The sequence below is a fragment of the Bidens hawaiensis genome, unplaced genomic scaffold (genome assembly GCF_021521415.1).
Source record: "Bidens hawaiensis isolate Kalapana, Puna unplaced genomic scaffold, B.hawaiensis_p1.1 tig00006534_1, whole genome shotgun sequence".
Classification (NCBI taxonomy): domain Eukaryota; kingdom Viridiplantae; phylum Streptophyta; class Magnoliopsida; order Asterales; family Asteraceae; genus Bidens; species Bidens hawaiensis.
The window spans coordinates 653,732-672,548 of NW_027491439.1; the positions used below are offsets into that span (position 1 = coordinate 653,732).

At 33.6% G+C, this 18,817-nt stretch overlaps 3 protein-coding genes and 1 long non-coding RNA gene across 5 annotated transcripts; 1 reads left to right on the plus strand and 3 right to left on the minus strand.

Annotated features, from left to right (window-relative positions):
- Window positions 1-1,016: 1,016 nt before the first annotated feature.
- LOC143632844 (acyl-CoA-binding domain-containing protein 4-like) lies at window positions 1,017-5,811 on the minus strand. Its single transcript, XM_077101269.1, has 14 exons — window positions 5,700-5,811; window positions 4,475-4,580; window positions 4,252-4,329; window positions 4,041-4,160; window positions 3,879-3,945; window positions 3,728-3,789; window positions 3,442-3,581; window positions 3,164-3,290; window positions 2,967-3,081; window positions 2,800-2,888; window positions 2,579-2,662; window positions 2,165-2,464; window positions 1,772-1,831; window positions 1,017-1,577 (listed from the first exon to the last, which is right to left on the minus strand). The coding sequence occupies exons 2-14, from the start codon at window positions 4,568-4,570 to the stop codon at window positions 1,413-1,415; spliced, it is 1,503 nt and encodes a 500-aa protein (XP_076957384.1). The 5' UTR covers window positions 4,571-4,580; window positions 5,700-5,811; the 3' UTR covers window positions 1,017-1,412.
- Window positions 5,812-8,834: 3,023 nt separating this feature from the next.
- On the plus strand, window positions 8,835-9,203 carry LOC143632799 (protein S40-2-like). Its single transcript, XM_077101222.1, has one exon. It carries the CDS (start codon window positions 8,835-8,837, stop codon window positions 9,201-9,203), a length of 369 nt encoding a protein of 122 aa, XP_076957337.1.
- Window positions 9,204-10,346: 1,143 nt separating this feature from the next.
- On the minus strand, window positions 10,347-13,946 carry LOC143632759 (putative small nuclear ribonucleoprotein F). The gene is made up of 4 exons (XM_077101187.1): window positions 13,869-13,946; window positions 11,891-12,016; window positions 11,492-11,556; window positions 10,347-10,668 (listed from the first exon to the last, which is right to left on the minus strand). Exons 1-4 carry the CDS (start codon window positions 13,872-13,874, stop codon window positions 10,599-10,601), a joined length of 267 nt encoding a protein of 88 aa, XP_076957302.1. The 5' UTR covers window positions 13,875-13,946; the 3' UTR covers window positions 10,347-10,598.
- A 3,127-nt stretch (window positions 13,947-17,073) lies between these two features.
- Window positions 17,074-18,099, minus strand: LOC143632761 (uncharacterized). 2 transcript variants are annotated; one of them, XR_013153573.1, is made up of 4 exons: window positions 17,874-18,099; window positions 17,700-17,788; window positions 17,504-17,598; window positions 17,074-17,432 (listed from the first exon to the last, which is right to left on the minus strand). It is a non-coding gene; the product is annotated as an uncharacterized LOC143632761 (long non-coding RNA). The 2 variants fall into 2 exon arrangements; XR_013153574.1 differs by having other exon boundaries at window positions 17,864-18,099.
- Window positions 18,100-18,817: the final 718 nt, after the last annotated feature.

The following is an 18,817-nucleotide window of genomic DNA, read 5'->3' on the forward strand; positions in this document are numbered from 1 at the left end:
TTTAGACCAATGGAAGGTAAATCCAACAAATTATTTATTTTGATAGTAAGTTTCATCTTGAAAACCATAATAGTCTACAAAAGTTTCAAAACTTTCAGTATGTTAGATTTTAAGAGTGACATCGATTTCAAAAGTTTCAATTTGTTATCTTGAAACCACAAAAGTTTCAAAAGTTTTAATATGTAGATTTTAAGACTGATACAGGATGCTGGACCAATATGCACATATTTACCTAATTACATATACTAAAATATGATGTTTGATTATTAGTTCTAATTCACTTTTGAGATAAAGTAGGAAACCTTAAAACTGATTTAAAATCAAATGCTTGACAAATATCAACCTAATGTGTTGGTTTCATTATGTGTCAGGATCTACCACAACTACTTGAAATGTGCTTGGCTTTTGACTACTCAACAAAAACGAGTCTCCCTCTTACGGTTGCTGGAGTTTAAACCAAAGATATTAGTGTGTAGCCGGAGGCGATTACTCATGTTTGCTGGGTTTTCGGGTCAAAATATGCTCTTACCTCACCCAGCCCCCCAACGCGGGGGGTTCAAAATACTAGTTAACAATAATTTTGTCCATACTTCATAATAATCCTCAACTTCATATTATTAATGGATTTAATAGTACTTGAGTATAAACTCAACTATTGTACTTTATTCATGCATACAAGGTAATTTAAAAGGTAAAGTTACTGTTATAACCATTTTCAGCAGAATAAATCATGATTCCAGTTTTTAAGAAATCTCTCAAGTTCTGATTACTTGACATTCAACTAATCAACTGAATCTACCTTGACCATGATACCTTTTGCCGACAACCATTACCATGTTCACTGATATTCCTAACCTCCGGTGATCACAATACACATATAAACACGCTGTACTTGCTTCCCGTATGACACTCACAAATATCACATAATAACTGTTATAAGGTTAGCAAAAATTCTCCAACATCAGGGCCACATAGACACCTTTGAGGACATAAGTGACCGATTTTAGGAAAAGAGGCTGCAACGGCGTTTATATATCATTGATCGAATAAAGGGACTCATAAAACATAACGGGTATTAATATAGAAGCTCAAAATTATAGCTGAAAGAAGCCGTAAATCGATGAAAACCAACCAGGAATTATAACCAGACCATTCTACAGTTCTACCATTTGCTTTTGAACAAGCCAGTCATTAATAATCAAATGAATAAAATTGTAACCGAAAAAACAAATAAACAATTTAATATAAAAGTTCAAAATGTAAAATTACCATTACATGGTGACAAAAAGCTGTTTTGTATAAGGTGAAACAGTTTAAGAAGTGTATTGGGTAAATATTTGTTTTTATAAAGATGGAATATTTAGTCTTTAAGGTGATTCTAAGCATGAAAATTTGAACCGTTTTCACCAAATCTATCCAGCTATCCACCTCCAAACACCACCCGAACCTTGGGTTTGGGTAGTTGAAGCAAGCTCCATATCCTGTTCGATAGCTGAGTTCTGTGAACGAAGTTCTTGAACCTGTTGCTCAATGGACTGCATTGATGATAGCTTCTTCTGTAGATCCACGATCTGTGCCTGAAGTCACCATAATCAATATGTTATTATTAGTTATCATCTAATGCACCGAAAACAATTAGCATGATTCGCAAAATGAAAGTTGCTATATCTAGGGGTGAGCAATTATTTGAAGTAGCCACCGTTAGAGAGAAGACACATTCTATGGGTTATGAATATAATACAGATTACAAAAGAAACAAAGAAAAAAATACCTCTAGATCATCACATCTTGATCTCTCAGAAGCAAGTTGATTTTGAACAGACTGCAATTCCTGCAGTGATTAGAAGTTAGAATGTAAGATTAAAACTTAAAAGAATTCAATTAGCAATCACTAGTGATGGCAATTTATATCCAATTACTTTATGAATGGTTTGATTTTGGTTATTATTAATCATAAATGGATAACACAAAAAGAAAAAAAATGACTGCTAAACAGGGAACATGTTGAAAGTAAACAAAATTGTTGTAATAATATTTAGCAACATCAGTTATTTATTAAACCATTTATTTAAGACAAAGAAAAAAGTCTTTTCGGGTCAACCCAACCGGACACGGTCCATACTAAAATTGGCCCACTTTGCCCGAACCCATTTTGATCATTTACCTTGGATAAGTCAACACTGGTACCCTTAAGGTCTTCAAGTTTTTCCAGCATCACAGAATTTTCTGCTTCAACCTCTTTAATGTTTGATTCCAATGTTTTTTTCTCTTCTTTTATCACACTAATTTCAACTGAAAGATCAACACTAGGTTTCAAACCGATATTTGTAAAGTCTATGCTTTCAGATTTGGCTAGAGCATATGCTGCAGTAACAGAAGCTGCTGCAGCTGCAGCTGCAGCTGCTGGCGACTGAAAGATCTTTGGATGTTTAGAATCTGTTGGTTTAGGTCTCATCACAAATACCTTTGTTCATAGAAAGCACGTAACGGTTATGATTAGAAACTGATAGTGAGATCAATAAATGATAAATGAAAAAAAAAAGAATAATTTTGTTGAAATCCGTAATTATCACGATACCTCATTGCTGTATTTCCCATTATAGCCCCCAAAAGCAACCAAATACTGATCACCGTCTAAGAATGCTGATGACACAGAGAGCCCCTTGTTTCATGTCAAACAAAGAAATTTTTCAAACAGAATAAAATCACAAAATACTGAATAAAAAATACAATTTATGTCAATTCTAACTTTAATGAAGGCATAAAATTCTAGCTTTGATGAAGGCATAAAATGGTTACCTCGCTGGCGAGCGGGTGTCTTCCATTTACATTTGTCAAAACTGAGATAACAAGCTTGTTCATATCCATCACCAATGTCTCTAAGGCACCTGCAACAGTAGGTAAAATGCAGGTTGTATAAATAAGTGAAATACAACTTATTGATGTATTCATATATACAGTAGTACCATTTCTATTATCGCCACCACCAACTATAAACCACTTTTCATCAATAGAGACACCAGCATGACCTGCCCTAGGAGACACCACATCACCTTGAATCGGTGGTTGAGACCATTCTAACTGCACTTTAGAAGATATTTTGTTATTTTAAAAGTAAGAGTTAAATTAGAACTAAACGCCTAAACCATAAAAAGGGGCTCACTGTCTCCAAATCCAGCACGTGGAGATCATTGAAGAAAATTGAATGTGTACATCCGCCAAATATTTGGAGGTAACGGTTTGCATGCACTGTTGAAGTATGATCAACTCTGGGTGCTGGAGGAGTCTGTCTATTAAAGCAGAAGATATCAATGCATGAACGTGTCAAAGCATGCAATTAGGTTTGAACTCCTACATACATTCAAATCAAGAAAAAAAGAATATACATACATATATGATATATATGTAAATAGAAAGAGATTGCTTGTGAAATAAACTTACATAGTCTCGACAACATTCCATGTCATTGTCTCCAGATCTAGAACATGAACATCATTCATAAGTTGTCTATGTTTGTCTTCTCCACCGAACATCACAAGTTTTGAACCAACCAATGAAACAGAATGTCCATCACGAGCTACCTATAAGACACAATACAAAGTAAGTAATGATATTGACTGAATTTGAAAAATAAATGATGTCATTTTCATAATGGTCATACTGACTGATACTGCAGTGTATGCAAACAATAACTAGTGAGTCAAAAATTTTGAGGCTTGCTAATTACCGGAACTTTTCCTGTGACTTCCATCACCCCACACACATGTGATTCAATATCGATAAAACGCACTACAAGTTAATCAACAACCACAAAGTTTCAGTTAGAACTATATACTTGTTCACACCAGAAGTCAGAACATCTCTGTGATAGATCAAACCTGTCACATTATCAGATGCATCCTTTGAATGACCACCAACTAAGAGGACTTTGTTTCCCCACTTAACCTACATTAGAGGGGTATTAAAGAGAGCACATTTAGTGAAAACAGAAACTAGTTGAAGCTACATGTCTACAACAGAGATGAATGAAAATAGCTCACCGTACTATGACCAGATATGGCAGGGAAAACTTCTGGTAGTGTACTATCATTAACATTTTCAGTATCCACCTTTGTGCTTAGTGCAACTGTTGACCAGCTTAAAGTCCTCAAATCAAATGCCTGCCACCATAAGTTATGGTACATAACCACCTTAACGAATATAGTATTTACTTGTAATAAGAAAATATACACTGACATAACAACATGATACCTGAACATCAGATAGGTATCGCCCGTTACGACTTCCACCAACAATGTATAGCTTTTCATCTACAACGACTGCAGCATGCTACATTGAAAGAAGAAAAGGGCATTGAGGTAAAAGAACACCAAAATAATCCTATAAGAAACGAGTAAAAAAATATAATACAGCTGAATACAGGTGAAACTGAAACTGTTGCTTTGAAAGTTCTAAAAAAAAGATTTGAGTGAACCTTATAACGGACTGGCGGTCGTTTCCCAGCTACTGGAAGGGCAACCCATTGATCATATTCTAAAGCTGAACGCCAATTTTCTCTATCTGTTTCCATATTAGCCTTCCTAGAGGTTAATCATCATAGACAATAGTCAGATTAGAGAGCTCAACAATCATTGAACAGACTAATAAGTAAGAAGTGCAACATTAAAATAGGACCTTCCTGGCACCAGAGATATTCAAACTTTTATCTAGTTAAATAGTTCGTAATGAGCGAATAAGTAAAATTAGCTTGAAATTAAACCAAAATATGCAATGTTGCAATTTGAATGGCACATGCTTTAGACAATTCATCAGTTAATTAATTCATTTTCAAATCAAACTTCCTATCAGGTCTTCAGCTAAACAATGCACATGTGAGTTTTCTCATCTATTTCACAATCAACTCAATTAGAAGAAAGACAGATCCTCAGATCCACTGCATTTTAAGTTTTTAACACAGAACATACATCAGTTTCCTGAATCCAAATCCAAAATATTTCTACAAGATTAGACATCTAAGATCTAAAGCCTTGTTGAATGTGAGCACTAAACTCGATACATTTCTAATCAGCGCCATCATTATCCTCTAACTCTAACTCATTCTCCACTAACATCTAAACCTAATAATCTTCCATTTGCCAGCACAAATCAACAACTGTTCAACATTTAATCCAACTGAATGGCACATGCTTTAGACAATATTTTCAAATCAAACTTACTCTCATATAATTATATAAACCAGTTTCCAAATTATGTCTTCAACTAAACAACATACATATGCACTTTCTCATCTGTTCACAATCAATTCAATTAGCAAATGAACAGATCATCAGAGATTCAGATCCATTGCATTACAATTTTACAATCAACATACATCAGTTTCCTGAATCCAAAGTATTTCTACAGAATCAAAGATCTAAAGCCTTGTTGAATTTGCACACTAATTTCATACATTTCTAATCAATTTAATCATTATCCTCTAATAAACCTAATTCAGTCTCCACTAACAACATCTAAACCTAATAATAATCACCAATTCTTTAAGTTCATTCGGTAGATCACACATACTGTATGTATAATATACAAACATAATCGTTCAATACTAAAGCCAATTGAACAGAGTTTCATCACTTACATTAACTACATACAGTAGATCACACATATGATAATATTATATCAATTGTTTTAAGCAATATATTTACCTGAATTGGTGTAAATATTGTTCGAATTCGAGTTACTGATGATGATAATGTACTGGCGTTTTGATCTGGTAGACGTCAAGTAGTAATGTAATGTGATGTAATGTAATGTAGTCTTCGGTTGAACTTGTATTGTAGTTTGGGTAAAAAACTGAATGATTTACAGCGCTGAAATTTAAGAGTCCAGAGTATGGTACAAGTTGGAGGATTTGGATTTTGAAGTAACTTGTTGCGTGCGTGTAACAAAATAGTCAAAAGAATTAGATTCATTTCCATTATTCCACGCGGAGGATTGGAATTTTACTGAGTTTTCTCGGAAAATTGAAGTAAAAATTCTAGGGAGATTTCAATGAGGTTCGTTCTATATGAGTACCTCAAGGGGTGTTTTTGAGATTTCATGTGTACAAAACGAGTATGAAAAACGAACCTTATATTTTTAAAAGATTGATAATAATTGTAATATTATAATAAATAAAACAAAGTTATTGTAGCAATAACATATACAAACATGAATCGGATGTGGCTCAATGGTAGAGCACTCATTTTACTTGTGGGAGATAGGGGGTTCAAACCTCACTATCACCATGGAGATATGCCAGGGTTCGAGTCCTGATCTCACCCGGTTCCTCGCTGTCGTGCCGTTTGGCGGGCGTGGGGGTCGGGTTTTATCCGGGGAATCCCTCAATAGGTGGACCGCTAGGGGCTCCGTCCGTCCGGACTCGTGGCCGGCTCGGGTTGCCTTTAGCCAGTGGGAGCCGCGTACGGAGTACCCGGCGTTACTTAGTTGGTCGTTCAAAAAAAATAACATATACAAACAAAAAATTATATTTCAATTATTGGGCCCAAATTATTTATCAATCAACTATAACTATTAGAACTTCGGCCCAGTTTATCAATTAAACAAATTATTGGGCCCATTTTATCACTAATCTATTAGAAATTAGTAGAGCTCAAATCCATAATTGTAATTATATTTAGACTTTTTGATAATTTATGTCCTTTATAAGCTCAGACGCCTATATAAACATAAGTTACTTTTTATACATATATCTTTTTTATAAAAATTTGTGTGTTCTTGTCAGAATCGGCTTGACACGATGGACAATCCCTGCACGGGGTGAGAGCCAGGCCTGTCAATGGATGGGGATAAACACGTTTATATGTTGGATGATGGTATAATTTGGTAAGAACCAAGGTGGATTAGAAGGACCATAATAAGTTTATATGGTCTATGTTTTAAATGCAAAACTGATATAGAATTTAATAACAAGAGGATATCAAGCAATAAAATCGTTGGGGGATAAAGGAACACTTGTTTTTGTTGTTTTTGTGGATGAAACGTAGATCAAAATTCCAAAGGTTAGACCATAAAAGTTGGTGTCATTCTAATTTTTATGATGTAATTTTGTAATTTGTATTTTTTTCTTGGTATTCCTAGCTTCTTGCTAGGTAACTGATTCGTATTACATAGTAAAATGCAATCACTAAATTAAAAAGCTTCTTTATCACGTTTGATGTAAATTTGAAGGAAATGATGATTGGAATTTCGAAAAAAGTTATAATTTTCATAACCAATGCTTTAAAAATTCGACTGATTGCACTCATCATGTAAGACTGATTGGATTGGCCAAAACATTTTACCTTTTGGTTTAGTTAGTAAGTTATGAGTCGTATAAGTTGAACAAGTTAGATTTATGTTGACATATTTAACCGCTCAGATGGTGTGTTTCCTTGCTTAACCCAGTCCATTTAACTGATTCTAACTTGATTTCTTTTAAAATAAATATTAAATTTATAACTTTTAATGTTTTAAATGGGTAATGTGTGAAGCACTTAAATATTATGCATTTGTTGTATTTATATTACACAAGATGTCATTTATAACATTAAATATAATGCGAACACGCTTGTAAGAATATTCTCTTTCTTCCAATACGTTTTTAGTGTATTTAAATCCTGGCATATACATTTTGATATAAGACTCTTATTTAGGTCAATCATGGTTTCTAAAATTCTAACTATCAATCAAATGGTTTGAGAAATTGTTTGAAAGATGAAACCAAAAAACGGACCAAGATTCAACAAAAACAACGTGCAACAAAATAACGATCAATGTATGGGTAATCGGTGGCATCCATTGTGAAGGCTCTTTTCGTTTTTATCAATCAAAGCTCACGACTTTCCGATCATTTATAGAATTATGGGTCATGTATAACTTTCCGGTCATTTATAGAATTATAGGTCATATTTAACTTTTTAAACATCTTCCAAATTATAAGAAAAGCATTAGTAAGTGATAAAAATGTTGTGAATGTTCTTATTGCAATTCTTTCAAACACTTAAGTTATAACTTGTGAGTGATGATCTCTATCAATATCAGGGAGAATTTATAAATGTGGTCTCTACATTGACTAAAGATAAAGATAAGTAATTGGTGACACATACAAATTGTATAACTATGATTTGTGGAATGTTGACTATACATCAAGTGGATATGTGAATGTTACGAATACGCATGAGGTGTGACTTGAACCCTCAGTGTTAAACATATAACAAACATACATATCCAATAAATCTGACTTTTATAAAAGTATTAGTCTAGTTTGCGAAAGATCAGGCAAGAACAACTTTTTTTTTCTCAATGATAGAGATGTTGCTCTACATCAGCTCAATACGGCTAGGCTAAACACCCCGTGTACATAAAACTACATGTATAGACTACATAGGCCTGATTATCAAGTGAATATAGTTTATCTCAAATTTTAGATATATTGTTACCATGATGATAGAAAAAGCTCATTTGGTTATTAAATTTTCCAAATTAAAAACCCTTCATTGTTACACACGTAATCAAATAGTAAAAAATGATTCTAAATTCTCTACATTTGCATTGGAAAATGTCAAGTCATTTAAATTATTGAGTACCAATAATTTAATTGACAAAGATGTAAGCACCAAGAAACTCTAGTGTAAAGACTTTGTTTTAATTAAACCCAAAGACTTGTACAAATTGCCAAAAGAAGACTTTGGGAACAAAACCCTTAACATAATGTGTCTTGTACGATTCATATGGATATCCTATAAATTCTATTGCTTTCCCACCATTTTACAATCTCACACATCTTCTCATTAGAGAAAATGGGTGATGAACTTGAAGAATCCGATGTAGTTTTCGTGCATGTTGAAGTATCGAATAAACATGATAATTGTTTCAAATTTGAAAAGCGTGAGCCTAAGAGGTTAAAGAGAAGGAAAACAAAGAAGAGGAGGATAGCATCGGCTCCAATTAACATACCGGAAAATAAATCAAACGTATATGAAGAGTTGTCACTTGAATATGATTTATTTGAAGAAGACGACGCAAGTGAAGGACATATAATTCCACCTCATGTAACATGGGATCGGAAAATAGCCGAGAATGTAGCATATTCGATATGCACCCGACGAAGAGAGACATTGAAGATAAGAGACATCATTCTCAAGATGACTGGATTTCATGAAATTTAAATGTTACGTTGGTTTTTCGGTTTATGGAAGAAAAAATGATTGTAGGATATTGTTTTATATATTTATTTAAAAGAGAACATTGTTAAATTTTAAAAGTATATATTTTATGAGTATTGAAATTGTATATTTATGAATAAAATAACGATTCCAAATTCTTCAATCATTGTTATGGGATATTCTAATGGATTTCTTTACACTATTATATGTAACAACCATGGTTAGTATGTGATATAAAATAAAAGTTCAATGGCTTGTTCACTCGTTTTTGAACTATTCAACGTTTGTATAGTTTTCTATTCTTCTGCATGAATTAATACCACGGTTACTTTAATTTTTTATTTTGCTATATTAAAGTCTATTTTTAAAAAATTACAAGTAGCCTTTAACAAAGTTAACTTGTTACCCCTTCAAATTAAACTGACAATAATCATAAAGAGGTTTTTCCATTTTGAAGTGTGAAAATATGGACGTGAGTAATAGTTTAATCTATATCATAAGATGATATGAACATATAATTATGATACTACATTGCGAATGTGACGTCTCAGCAGCATATATCAGAATTAAATTGTATAAACCTGTTTTCCTAAAATGACAACGCGTGTCAAATTAGTTTTTTATAGGATTAACTACTTTGTTTAAGTATAAACTTTTTATAACTTAACACTTCTAATTAAACCCGATTTTGAATTACTATACGATGGAATGGAGAAGTACGTGTATAACAAATAGTATATTGATAAATAAAATCATACTCAAAAGAACGGTTGGTAAAATAAAGAAAAAAGATAAGATAGAGAAGTTTATCTGAATTCATGATATATTTTCGGTGTGTACTATAGTACCTTGTTTTGATTGTACTGCACTATGTCATTTATAACTCCCAAAATCTTAAAACCTTAAAAAGAATTCCAGATGGATAAGTTCCAAACAATTCACAAAATAAAATGAATAATTGACAAAATTAAGCTTTTGCATGTTTTCTTTGAACATTTAGAAGCATGTAAATAACACTCAAAAGTCAGAACCAACAACGCCAAAAAAGTATTTGAATTTCAGTTTTTGGATTTAGAGTGTTGAAGGTATAAAATCAAAACCAACATTTAGAGAGTAACACCTCATTTTGTGATCGCTATGACCATATCAACCAATGAATTTCAAGTTTTTAGTCAAGAAAAAGAAACCAGCATTTAACATTGTCAAGAAAAAGAAACCAACATTTAACATTGTCTGAATACATTCATACTAACACAACTCGAAGATAATGCACATCCATCAAATTGAACTTGCACCACTCAGGATTCAAGCTTGCTAAATTGAGTGTCTTTTTGGATCTAACATCTACATACAAGAACATAAGATGTTGAAATTAAAACAGATAATAACTTATTTGCGCTAGTCACGATCTGCATCCTCAATTTCTTCATCCTCTGGCGCACCTCGGAGATAGAGAACATTGTTGCATCTGCGTATCCAACACAAACGTCAATCTTTAGACAGAAATTTCAATTATAATTGAAATTATAAAATTTTAGTAAAATGTATCAACACTAGTCTTAAAAAAATATTTTATTTTGAAACAAACAAATCTGACCCGCATAAAACCTACTCGTTTTGACCCGTTACCCATCCCGCTCATTTGCAGCCACTAAAACAAAAGGAAAGAGTAGGAACAAAAAAAATTTCTGTATCACATATACACTACAAACATTGAACGCGGTTCTGCCAATAAGCAGTATAAAGCAGGAAGACTATTTCAGTATGATTAAATTTCTCATGAATACAATAATGTACATAATCGACGACTTGAGTAAAGAATTAGAAATTTACAACTTATCTCTAACAAGCCAAATAGCTCAGAATTTGGTAACTTGTCTAAAAAGTAACCGACCTAGCGCATCAAACGTGTTAATACCTAAAACTTTAAAAGTCACCAAAAGAGAATTCAAAATTTCAAATGTTGCCAACCTTTTAGAGCTTATACAAACAAATTAACTATCAGTTTAACAGTAAAGCTTATAAAATCACGTTTAATGCATTAAACTTTTATAAACTTGAACAAAGAGTATATTTGTTGGCATATCAACCCAATTTGGCTCATAATTTATTAGCATGCAAATTACATATTTCAACCCATTACTAAACCCTACTTTGCCCCATATCATAACTCATGTATAATGTACAAAAGACACTCAATGAAACTCAAAAATGGCATCAAGAGAAAATACTCAATGAAACTCAAGAAAGAGAAGTAATGATTTTATAAGCTATATAAAAATTAAACACACCTGATCAGAATCTCTCCAAGGTTTCCAGTAAACTGGCCATCAATGTATTCTTCAGAGTTTGACAGCTGAAAAATAAAACAAATACTAATATTAGAATCATAGATTATACCCCTTTCAGAATTTCAAAACTTTAAAATTTGATAAGTATGTTTTTGGGTTGTTTATGTAATTGCAAATAGTACAAGTTTATTGAAAAAGAAAGCTATGAACTGTTAAAATGTTTTACACATCTGAAAACTATAAATTTCTTTTTAAAAAAACGGAGACGCAACAAGCAACAAAATAGGTAGATTTACAAAACTCAACCGCTAAAAACAAGCCCCAACCATCACTCTCATACCCATACCCCAATCTCAAAATCCTCAAACCAAAGCCATACTCAGAAAGTCAGTAGTATACCTGCAAGTTCATGTATGAGTCAACAGAGACAAGAAAGCCTTTGTACTCCATTCCCCACTTGAGCTTCACAATCACAGACTTCCCAGTCAAGTTGTTCAAGAAAGGTTTAGGGTTAACCGGTACCGTCTGCAATGCTTAAAAAATTTAGTTCCCAATTTTGGATAGCAAGTTAGAAACATGACAAATCTTCAACTTTAAACATAAACACTACCATCACAAAAGGTCAACCTTAACCACACACTAAAGTAAACATCAGTAACTTGCACAACAATCAAAAAAACAAATTTTAAAAAACATGCCCAGATTCAGCGGAAAATAACACTATTGTGGTGTTATCCAATGCTAGTGATGAAAGTTATAAACTTAAATCACAAATAGTATTATTCTACATATTTTATAATATATTTTTTATTATAAAATAAAATTTATAAATATAATAGGGGCTCATTTAGACTTGCAAGCAGCTCAAGCTCAAACTTATTTCCGGCTCATGCTTATTTAATCTCGACTCGATTTGAGCTTTTAGCAAGCCAATCTCAAGCAGCTTAGAACGGCTTGACTCATTAACACCCACCCCCTATTTACAAGTTATCAAGGCCACTTGTAGTTGTAGAGGTTGCAAAACGGGCAGGTTAGGTAACGAGTCAATATGGGTTCGAGTCGAATCAGTAGTTTTTTTTCTGGGCGAAGCGTACGGGGTTCACTTAAAAACATTTTTTGACCAAACAATCAGCCACCTATATTATTCTTGTAATATATGCTTTTACGTTTAATAATTGTTAGTTGTGACTTATTGTAGGTTTCTTTTAAAAAAACAAGGATACAGCAGCACTTCTGTGAAATATTTGTTAGCTTCTGTAACCAAGATCCAGCACCCAGACAAGTTAACAAATCACCAATTCCCATTTTTTTTTAATAAAAAACTTAAAATATAAAATTCTACGGATTTAATAAAAAAACTTATTTAAAAATTCTGCTTTCGCGTCCTTGCATTGACCCTCAAGATTTGCTTGCATTTGAAAAAGCATTGAGAAAGACCAGCAGCCCTAAGGAACAGAAACTGCTAACCAGTGGTAAGCACTCACTGTTCAAAAAGGTGTGAATGTTTTCACAAAATTTATTGGTAAGTACCTTCTTTATTAGTGTTTTGAGTTAAATATCTTAACAGCTATAAATTGAAGCCTTAGAAAAACGCCTCAAGGCTCGTTTCCGCTTTTTTAAACCTTGAATCTTCCATTTACATTAGTAGTGCAAATGAACCAAGCCACTCGCAACTACTCAAGCTCGAATTAATAAAAAACTTGAAACAAGTTGAGCTTTCAATCTCGATCCGAGGCCGAGCCTCAAACAAACCTCTTTCAGTTATCAAGCCCGAGCTCGATCCTTGTTTGGGAAGCTCGTTTAGGCTCGTTGAGCCTTAACAAGCCTCGTGTATTTCTAAATTTTACCTCTTTTGAACTTATGCATATTAACTTCACACTGCACAGTCGAGCTAAAGCCAAGCTTCGGCTTGGTTAAAGCACTACACGAGCTTGAGCCGAGCTTAGGCTTGTTTAGAACTTTTCACAAAATATATAAAAACCATTAACAACGCATATAAACTAATTAATAACAAAAATAACTTCAGAAAATAAGCTCGAAACAAGCCAAACTCAAACTCAAGCTCAAGCTCTCGTAAGTCAGTACGAGCTCGGCTCATTTTACACCCCTAATTTGCACTTTACAGAAACCTAATTTATATGTTCCATTGACAAAACCCTAGAAAATCAATTCATGATATTGACTGTACATACGCACACACAATTCGTAAAATCACAAATCGCCACAGGTAATATCTTCATTCTAGCTAGTTGAACCCACTTGAACGATAAACACACGATTCGATAGCCTAAATTTGACAAACAATGTAACGATTGACATCATACAGTATACATAAACAATTGCTGATATTAAAAGCCTCAAGGATCGATATACTTACCGCCATATTCGTAGAGAAGAAGGTTTAGGGTTTTGGCAAATGCGCCGTTAACAGAAGCAGACGGAGACGGAAAAGAAGATCCAACTTATTATTATTATGGTGGGTCTATTTATACTATTATCCTTGAGTTATCTTTTTATTACATTACCACCCCCTTGTTGTTCTTCTAAACCTTATTCAACCCCATTTTTTAAAATAGATATGGAAACGAGCCGAGCTTCTCGCGAGCTACCTGAGATCGGCTCGTGAAAAAGTTTGATCGAGCCAAACTTAAATGAGTCCAAGCGCGAGCTCGTGAATCTAAACAAGCTTATCAGTAATATAATATTATTATACATATATTTATGTACATTTAATAATTATTAATTAATCTATGTAATTTAATGAAAAATAACTAAATACTATACATTATGACATACATGAAATTACAATGGAAAAAAAGTATATAATATAAATATTAGTAGTAGTGCCCGCGCGTTGCGGCGGGAATTTAGTTAGTAGCGGGTAGGTTTGTTATTTTACTGGCATTTGCTATATCAAAATCTATATTCGGTATTTAGCATTTGCTAGTTGGAAACGCACGCAACGCTGCAATGGTAACAAGTTTTAATCTTAGTTACATAAATCCATAATGTGATCAATATTAAGATGTTAACTTTATAACTTAGTAAAGGGTTATTCTATAAAGAGAACACCTTTGATATTCATCTCCCATATTTACAATAAAAAGAGTGTACACCCTTTCATAGAGCTGAAAAAGAAAGTAAAGAACATAGATAATTCTATGTATTTGTCCCTATTGTAAATTACAGACCATTTGTTAGCAGAAAGGAAGCTTTTCAATGTTCCAACAATTAAATATTGTTCATAACATTGATTGTATAGTAATAATATCCAACGGAATTAAGGTAAGGACAACATCAAATCATATGTATGTGATCTATAAGGTTTAAAATAAACCATGATCAGTAAGGTTTAAATTATGACATATGAGTCACAAATCAGTAAGAAGCGAGGACTCTTAGTAGCAATCCACAAAGCTTAAATTATGATCAAAACTCCACACTCTGAAATAAACTACAAGGAAAGCAAAAAAAATCTGAATGTACTAAGCTTACGCCGAAGAGTTATGGCAGACTGAACTTCTTTCGATTTTGGTGCACATTAATTAGTTAGAAAGAAACAAAAAAGCCGTTAACATTGGATCCAAGGTTATATTGATAAACTACTTAAGTATATGTTAGTTAATAAAAGCTCATAGCCAAGTATCATAATCGACACATAAGCCTTAGTCGTTGATTTGGCACAAGGCTATGCACATATATATTTGAAAGTTGATTTAGAGCACATTCTCAAGCTAGAATCATCACATTCATTATTGGTTTAAAATTTTAACACCATTGTAAAGGATATACGGTACATGTTATCAATAAAGTTTATTAATTAGTAATAGAAAGAAACAAAAAAACCATTAACATTGGATCGAAAGTTATATAGATAAATTACTTTAGGATAGGTTAATTATAAAAGCTCATAGCCAAATATCATAATCAATACATAAGCGTTAGTCGTTCAAGATTTAAGTAACCATGATTAAGTATACTTGGTTCTTTTGGTTGGATCTCGGTCAAGAATGGGGTCAACTAAATGGTTAAGTTGCTCGGTTTTAGGGGCATGTTCCACTTTTTCTCAGTTTTAGGGGCATCGTTTAGTCTATGTTTCGTCTTCATGTTTATCCCGTTTTATATCTCTGCATATCCATGCTATCAAAATCATTATTAAAAATTCATCTTTAATGGATTTAACACAAGGCTATGAATATGTATGAACACATTCATCTTTAATGGATTTAACACTAGGCTATGGATTTAAAAATTCATCTTTAATGAAAAACATAACAATGTACAGTTTTATTTCCAATTAGACTTCGGTGAATATTTTAACATGGATGAACACATTTTGCCAGCCTGGACGAAACAGATAAGTGAATCTGTGCATCAAAATTAAAATACCATGAGCCAAAAGGAGAAAATAGGGGAGCTCCTCATAAAGTTTTAATAAAGAAATGCCATGTTACATTAGTTAAAACAATAACCATTTTGTCTTCTAAATTAGGTAAAAATTCACCGTCGATGCTATGCAAATCATATACGTTTTTAATAGAAAGCTGAGTTGAAAAAACAAAAACTTCCAACTCAATAACGCTAACATGTATACAACAATTAAGTAAGGAACATGTATTATAGTCATCCGAAACAAAACATTCGCAGTGGAACAGTTTAAAAATAAAGGACAGAAATGCCCCTGCAAACCACAACAAAATATTTAGTTGGTCATTCCCGCTGGTCACGTACGAACACGTAGCTCGTTCACCTCGACTCAGCACTGAGACCGGGCCCAAAACAGTTGAACCTGTCATCCCATTTGAAGTAATTGTTCTTGCAGCCACCATCTCTACTATTTGGTCGTCTTTTCTGGCATGTAATACATCCTATGCAAGTGTAAAAATCCTCGAATCGTACAACATATGTCCTCGAAATCAAACCCTTGCTTACCGGTTTTGTGAAGCTGTAGAGAGAGAAAAGATCCAAAGTTAAAGCTACACTTTTAATATATTTAACAACTTGGGATATCTGCAACAACGAAAATAATATAATTATAAAATTATATTAGGACATATAAGATTAGCAACTAAGTTATTTAAAAATTGCTTATACAATATCAAATTTCTTTTAATTGACAAAAGCATTGATGTGTTAAAGAAAACAATAAAGATAGGTATATACTTTAGCAAGATCCAGTATCACCAAACAAGATAAAAGTTTAACAAACAAACCATGTCCAAATAACTATTAGATTTACCATCAAATTCTTAATAAAGTTAAGAGATTGCAGAGTTACTAATATGACAGATATAAGTCAAATACATTCATTTTGATTCTCTTTAATGTTTATATGATGGTAGACTTAAATAACATTTAACAGCCATAACATTATTAGCCCTTGATCCGATCATTCAATCGCTTGATTGCAAACACTGACTTAATTGCAGCTTTTAATATCATTAATTGGATTAAGATGAAACATCGTAAGCATTCAGTCAGTGTTGGAACCGAATGGAAAAGGGAACGTTGTAGTCAACGAAGAACCTGCACATTGTAGTGTTTAATAGGTTTTTTTTTTGTTTTCCAACTATGCCCTCACACATTGTATAAGATGTTCTTAACATGCCTTTGATTCATGCTTTATAATATATATAAACAGTATATAGTATAGCACCATAACAGGACTTGTATTAGTTTTAGGAGTTTACCCTTGTAGGATATAATACATATTTCATACACTCATATATTCAGTTAGTGATATAATTATATCCTTTTAATAAACAGTTTATAAACGTGTCGTGTATTTGTTAACCCGTTAACACGATTAGTTAAACCATTTTGACCAGAACCCGTTTATGACCCGAGCTTTCGCGACTTTCAAAACACCATCTATCACGAGTAAAATAAAAATGTACCTTTAGAAACCTGCACGTGAATCAGATGTTGTAAATATTGGAACCTACAAAAACACAAGAATACAGTTTAGCTAATGAATTGTTTTAATAATAAGATGCGTTAAATTATTATTACCTGAAACTCCATGTATATTGGTGGCCTGGTCCATGACTTGTTTTCTGCAATAGTTGAAACCGATTCGTCTGCAGAAAGAGTTGATAACGATTGGCCTAGAAATTTATGTATTAACCGTTAAAAGTTAAATTTATCAATGGTGAACCTAAGAGGCGTCAACAGGTTTAATAAAATGATTAGAAAAGAAATGCAATACCAGATCAACAACATAATCATCAAACGATTTAGCCTGTGTTACAACACGGTGCTCCAATCATTCGAGCTACATACATGTGTTGTTTCAACCTACAACAAAATAAGATAAAAGGTTGAAATATTGCATTCACACAGACTAAAATCAGAGGAAAACATATTGATAACCTGCACATACATATTCAATGAAGAAAACACAATTCTAACCAGAAAGAGGAAGTCACAAAAACCCCACTACTCGTGAATCAATCGGTTCACTTGCTTGTGCGTGTTGTTGAGGTACAAACTGAAACCCTAGAGAAAGAAAACTAATGATTCGATTGAATGACTGATGAGGGTAAGCGTTGATATATATTATGTAGGATTGGATTGAAACGTTGGCTGTTAATGAATTGAATAACCGAATTAAACGTCATGTAACTGTACCAGAGCATTGAAGTGAACGGAGTTTATTATTACACCAGAAAACTCACCGGGAGGGTGACTAGGGATGGCAAAAATCCCCGAATCCGACGGGGAAACCCGAAAACCGGCTTATTTCGGGTCGGGTCGGGTTTTGTTTTTTCGGTTTCGGGTCGGGTTTCGGAGATTGTTTCGGGGATTGTTTCGGGTTCGGGTTCGGGTTCGGGTTTGGGTACCCCCGCCCCGACCCGCCCCGATATAATATATAAATATAAATATAAATAATATATATATATATATATATATATTAAAAACCTAAACCTACTGAAAGTCTCAAACCTAAACCTACTGAAAGATTGAATCTTTCATCCAGACTACCACCGCCGGCGGCCGCCGCAGCCACACAATCGCCTCGCCGTCTGCAGTGTAGGTTTACAATCTCAATCTTTCATCCAGACTACCACCGCAGCCACACAATCGCCTCGCCGTCTGCAGACTCCGCCACCGCAGCCACACAATCGGTCAATCGCCTCGCCGTCTGCAGACTGCACCACCGTCTGCACCACCGGACCACCCTCCTCCTCCTCGTTCTCATCCTACCACCTGTAAGATCCCTAATTCTCTTATTGATTTCTGCTAGCTAGCTATTTCGGGTTTCGGGTTCGGGGACGGGGTTCGGGGACGGGGCGGGTCGGGGGGGGGGGGAAAACCAAACGGGGA

What these genes read in the sequence shown, in the direction of transcription:
- LOC143632844 (XM_077101269.1), bottom strand. Translation starts at nt 4,570, where the DNA reads ATGGAAACAGATAGAGAAAATTGGCGTTCAGCTTTAGAATATGATCAA. An exon ending in TGCATCTGATAATGTGACAG is followed by an intron (nt 3,790 to 3,878) that starts GTTTGATCTATC and finishes ATTAACTTGTAG; the next exon opens with TGCGTTTTATCGATATTGAA. An exon ending in TGGAATGTTGTCGAGACTAT is followed by an intron (nt 3,291 to 3,441) that starts GTAAGTTTATTT and finishes CTGCTTTAATAG; the next exon opens with ACAGACTCCTCCAGCACCCA.
- LOC143632799 (XM_077101222.1), top strand. Translation starts at nt 8,835, where the DNA reads ATGGGTGATGAACTTGAAGAATCCGATGTAGTTTTCGTGCATGTTGAA.
- LOC143632759 (XM_077101187.1), bottom strand. An exon ending in ACTCATACATGAACTTGCAG is followed by an intron (nt 11,557 to 11,890) that starts GTATACTACTGA and finishes TTTATTTTTCAG; the next exon opens with CTGTCAAACTCTGAAGAATA. An exon ending in CTTGGAGAGATTCTGATCAG is followed by an intron (nt 10,669 to 11,491) that starts GTGTGTTTAATT and finishes TTGGATACGCAG; the next exon opens with ATGCAACAATGTTCTCTATC.